This window comes from Phytophthora cinnamomi, assembly GCF_018691715.1.
Source record: "Phytophthora cinnamomi strain GKB4 chromosome Unknown Contig57, whole genome shotgun sequence".
Taxonomy (NCBI): Eukaryota; Oomycota; class Peronosporomycetes; order Peronosporales; family Peronosporaceae; genus Phytophthora; species Phytophthora cinnamomi.
Genome location: NW_027150990.1, coordinates 166671 through 171674, shown reverse-complemented (window position 1 = coordinate 171674; position 5004 = coordinate 166671). Strand labels below are relative to the sequence as shown.

Here is a 5004-nt window from a genome sequence, read left to right as displayed (position 1 = left end):
TAGCAAATCGGATCCATGTAAGTCTTGCTTTCTTGAACACAAGTACTGGTGTCCGATGGCGGTGGCACGTTTAAAGTTTTTTTTGTGTAGTCAGCAGGAGCACCCACCCTAATACGTTTTGAATCCCACTGATGTAAGCGATGTTGTGATGATATTCTCGAGCAGAAACTCGCAGTAGCAGGAGCCACCACATAAGTAGTAATCGTAAACTACACCAGCAGAATATGCCCATTTGTAGTATTTATTTCCAAGCCCTCTTAGCCTCCCGCTCGTACCATTTGTGGACGTGCGGCCACCACTGCTAGGCGAAGTCGCCTCAAAAACGATGCCGGTAGGCCCACAAGTTGATCAGATGATGCCGCTTCGAACCAACGTACCACTGCACACAACACCCGACGGCGTGCATCCAGTCCAGCCGCTGCAGAGTATTCCAGGACCAATTCCACGCATACTGCCGCGCATTTTGCAAGCAGCTTGAAAAGATCGTCCGCTGAAGTTTTGTCGCCATTGGGTTCTACCACTAGGATGTGGTTCAGCCAGTCGATGACGCTCTCCACATACAACTCGCCTCGAGTCCGGGGATTCTGCATGTCACTCGTCTTGGGTGCGACGGCCAGCGCAATGTGGCTAACGACGTCAACGACCCCGCCCTTGGCCTCCAAAGCTGCACCACTAAATAGCTCTTGGCACTGGTTGATACTGAAGATTTGCGTGACAACGTCAAGGCCGAACACGGCTGTGCATATCTCCAGACTCTTAGCAAATTCGTAGTACCCTGCTGCTGTGGCGATCTCAACTTGTGCTTGAGAGTTGAACGGTTGACAAGTAGCAACGAGTTTGTCATACAGTCTCTGCACCCATGCCCTCGAGAAGCTTGGATCAGCGCCGTTCACTTCCTCCAGCTCCGGCATCTGGATAGCATCAGCAATGCGGTGCAGCATCGTATGACTTGACTGGTGCAGCAGGAGTTCTTGCCTCTCAGCAGCAACGCAAGCGATAACGACCAGAGCTTGCAGTACAGTCTCTTTCAAGACATCTTGTCGCTCGACGCAGTGCTGGTCAAACTTGCGCTCCAGCATCGCAGGGTAAATCTCCACCATCACCGCAGCGAAGTACAGCCCTATGATGTTCGGGTTGTCCCGTAGTAGATCGAAGAGGAGCACACGTGATCGAGCGAGTTGGCCGGTTGACTGACAGAGGTGCGTGTATAGTGCGCAGATGTGCGCCAAGAACACCTTGTCGTGGCTAACAGAGATCTGTCGCGTTGCAACTCGGACTTGAATCTTGCTCGACGACATGGAGTCGCCGATATTGGTTCGTTCCTCGATCATGATACTCCGTAAATGCTGCAACCATTCGTCCACCGATGACTGGCAGATCAGACCCAGACCAACCGAGGCTTCACCGCCGATTCGCACTACTTTTAACAGCAGCTCATTACATAGCCAACTCAGGCCCACCTTGCTATCTTGCATCAAGCGCCGAGACCGTGGGGCTCGAACGACACCTAGCACTCCACGCAGCGCCGTCATCGGGGACAGTCCCAACTCACGAAACAAATCTGCAAGAACTTGGCTCAGCATTGTCTGCAAATAAGAGAAAGCAATGGTGTCAAAACTTCACGCCGTTAACAAGCATGAAAGACACATTCACCGCAACCTACCACGTGAGCAAGACTCGTATCAACGAACTTGGAGCTCTGGTTCACCAGTAAAGCGATGGTACGCCGAGCATAGTCTTTATCGGCTTCTTCACCCTTGCTCAAGACGATAGCTTTCTTGAATGCCGTAAGAGATTTTTTCATCCGCACCTCCTCCTTGGATTCAGAACTAGCTGCAGGTTTCTTATCAGCCTTTTTGCTCTGTGCAGTTGCACTTGACTGCGGATTCTGCTCATCCATTTCGTCACCACCTCGTCCAGATACTTCACTAAGCTTTATCTTTTTCTGTGCGATAACTTGAGTATCATCCAAGCTTGCTTCTTCTGCCTTCCGGGCCTTTCCAACAACTCCATCCTTTGTCGGAGGAACAATCTCAGAAGACTGTGCATCGGCTAGTGTCTCGCTATCGTGGGGTTCTTCTTGCACATCCGGTTCAACAGGCTCCACCGTTGAGGTCACAACAGAATCTAGAGAGCGGGACACTGAAGTCGTCTTTGCGTTCTCGCTGAAATCTGCTGGATCTGTTGACTTATCCAGGCTGGTTGTTGATGATACGAGTATCTGCTGCTTCGACGAAGGCAAGCTTGAAGCCGAAGTAGTTTGGTGGGCATCAATAGTTACGCTGGTTTCTGCAACAGTGGTTACCTTGTTGCTCGCGGCTTGCTTCCCCATGGGTTGGATAGTGTCAGGGACATGTTCCTGGACGGAACGCTGATAGGACGCAACTGCAACGCTGGGGCCTTCCTTATCAGTGACGTGGAGAATTGTTTCTGCACGAACATTGAGCCGCAGAGGCTCGGGGGACTTAGGCTGGAGATCCACTTCAACTATAGGAGAGTACACGTCTTCTGCTGCCGTGACAGGTTTCTTTTTGACTGGCGTTGTTAGAACAACAGCGTCTTTATCGACAATAAGGGAGGGTAATGCTCCTCGCTCGTCGTCATTTCCAGTTGGCTGCACAGCTGCGTCCCGTAGGTCACCGCAAACAGTAACAGGAGTTACAGCCACACTGCTAGTTTCAGGCAACTTCTTGTTCTCTTCGGCAGAAGTTCCCCCATGCGTCAAACTCACCTCATTTTTGTCTGCACTGCCAGTCATAAGATCGTCCGCGTCGCCATCGGAGTCACTGTCACTGCTACCACTCGAATCACTATCACTGCTGTCGCTGCTAGAGCTGGAATACTCTTTATTCCCATCCGCCGTTGTCTTCTCCTTGCGTTCTGATTCGGAGTCTGAATCCAAAGCTGCAAATTCATCGTCGAGCTCGTCGTCAATAGACATCAGTGTCCGCTTCGGATGCGAATAATTGGTGGCGTTCTTTAGTGGTCCATGCGCTAAACCTGTTGGTTTAGTCTCTTTCGAGTTGTCGTGGGTGTCTGGATCATTATTATCTTCATCGTCGCTGCTTGTCGCCAGGTCATCGTCAATAGCACTGGAAATCGCCGGATCCAGCCCACTTAGCAGCGAAGGACCACCGCCACTTTGTGAAGCAGCATCAGCAGGACTATTTTTTACATCCGCTTTACGGCCACCAGCAGTGTCCGCGTTGACTTTGCTTGTAGCAACTGCTCCACCCGCCCGCCTTTCTTCTACTCCTCGATCTTCACTGTTCTCCTGGGCGTCTCCTTCATCGCTACTGCTTTCCAAATCCTTGTCAATCTCGTTCGACACCGCCGGATCTAGTCCATCCAGCAGCGAAACTCCAGTACCCCTATCACTCCCTGCTGCTGTTGTATCAGCTGAACCTGCTCGGTCTTCTTGCTTCTTCTTCCCGCCTTCTCCTTCGTCCTCGTCACTGCTGCTTGCTAATTCCTTGTCAATCTCGTCTAGCACTGTCTGGTCCAACCCTGCAATAACTCCGGACCCTCCCGCACTGCTCTTCATCTCCACGTCCACAACAGCATCCTCCTGTCCGTCGTCCAGCTCCATTGTGTCCCCGGTCCCGTCGTCCGAGTCACTGAAAGCCAGCTCGGCGTCCAGCGCCGCGCTCGTCTCGTGCGGGAACGCCGAGGCGCCCAGCAGCGGCAGGTCCATCTTCAGCGGCTCGGGCGCCGTCCACACCGCAGCCTGTTGTCCACCAGACGCCGCGTCCACGAGGACCTGCGTGCCCACGTCGCGCGACAGTCTTGGCACCAGTTGGTCCACCTCGGTCTGCGTGGAGGTGGAGGACACTTTTTCCCTGCTTCTCTTCCTGGACGCGCCATGGTCCACCGTTTGGACACCACTGTCCACCAGCGTCCTCTTGTTAACCTTCTGCACGGCACCACTTAACTGCGTCTGACTCGCGCGCGTCAGCGTCCGCGTCTTATTCTCCGGCGTCTGATTGGCCGCGTCCTTCACCTGCTTCCTCGCCTTGGCGGACGCGCGCTTCAGCTGCTGCTGGGCGCGTTCCCGCTCCTCCTGCAGCTCCTGCTGCAGCGCCTCCACGCGCAGCCGGTACTCCTTCAGGCGGGCGGCCGCCTCCTTGAGCTTGGACTTGGTCAGCTGCTTGTACTCGCCGCCCTTGCGCACCTGCCGCTGCAGCCGCGCGATGGTCTCGGCCTGCCGCTCGATGATGTCCGCCTGCGAGAGCTGGCCCGCCGCCGCCGCCGCCGCCGCGTCCGCATCGATGTCCATTGACTCCAGCCAAGACAATGCGAGTATGTTGGCTACATAATGTAGCCATGATTCATGGGTATGTTTTATGTATCAATGTGGTGTGTCGGGTACACGATGTAGCCATTTCGTTGATAGATGGAACATGGCTTCACTGTTTTAAGAGGAAACTTGTGCTGGCACTTTCCAAGAATGCCGTCGAGGCTTGAGGTGCTCCCACCGCCGTTGCTGGCGTACGTGCTGGAGTTCGCCGTCGTCGATTTCACTCGGGAGTTGGAGATGCGTGGGTATACTCTGCCGTTGGAAGGCTTGGAAAATGTTGCACTTGTCTCCAAGACTTTACTGACTACGACCCGAGATTTCGTGAAGAGCTTTGAGGCCGAAACCATGGGAATAGTTTTGCAAAACTCTGCCACACTCACCCACGTTGCGGCTATAATTCGACGTGCGGAATTGAAGGGGTCGGGTATCCATGACCTCCGAGTGCAGCTGGGACCTATCGAAAACATTTTCTCTATGAACGCCCCGAAACCAGGGAAGTTAGAGCTGCTGTCGATCGACTGGGCCACTATCTTCGAATTTATGCCTAAATTGAAGCGTCTGGATCTAGCTGGAACGACACTGCTGAGTCGCCATTTTGAAGGTATACTGGAGGCAGCGTCGAAGTACTGCCCCAACGTGGAAATTCTGATTATGCCTTGGAAAGCAGACATCACACATTCTGTCAGCGGCTCCGAACCTGAAAAGCT

The 5004-nt window shown here is 53.5% G+C and overlaps 1 protein-coding gene across 1 annotated transcript; it reads right to left on the bottom strand.

Annotated features, from left to right (window-relative positions):
* Nucleotides 1-257: 257 nt before the first annotated feature.
* IUM83_19016 (uncharacterized protein) lies at nucleotides 258-4276 on the bottom strand (the record flags this gene model as incomplete). Its single annotated transcript, XM_067944042.1, has 2 exons — nucleotides 258-1586; nucleotides 1664-4276. 2 exons carry the CDS (start codon nucleotides 4274-4276, stop codon nucleotides 258-260), a joined length of 3942 nt encoding a protein of 1313 aa, XP_067787822.1.
* Nucleotides 4277-5004: the final 728 nt, after the last annotated feature.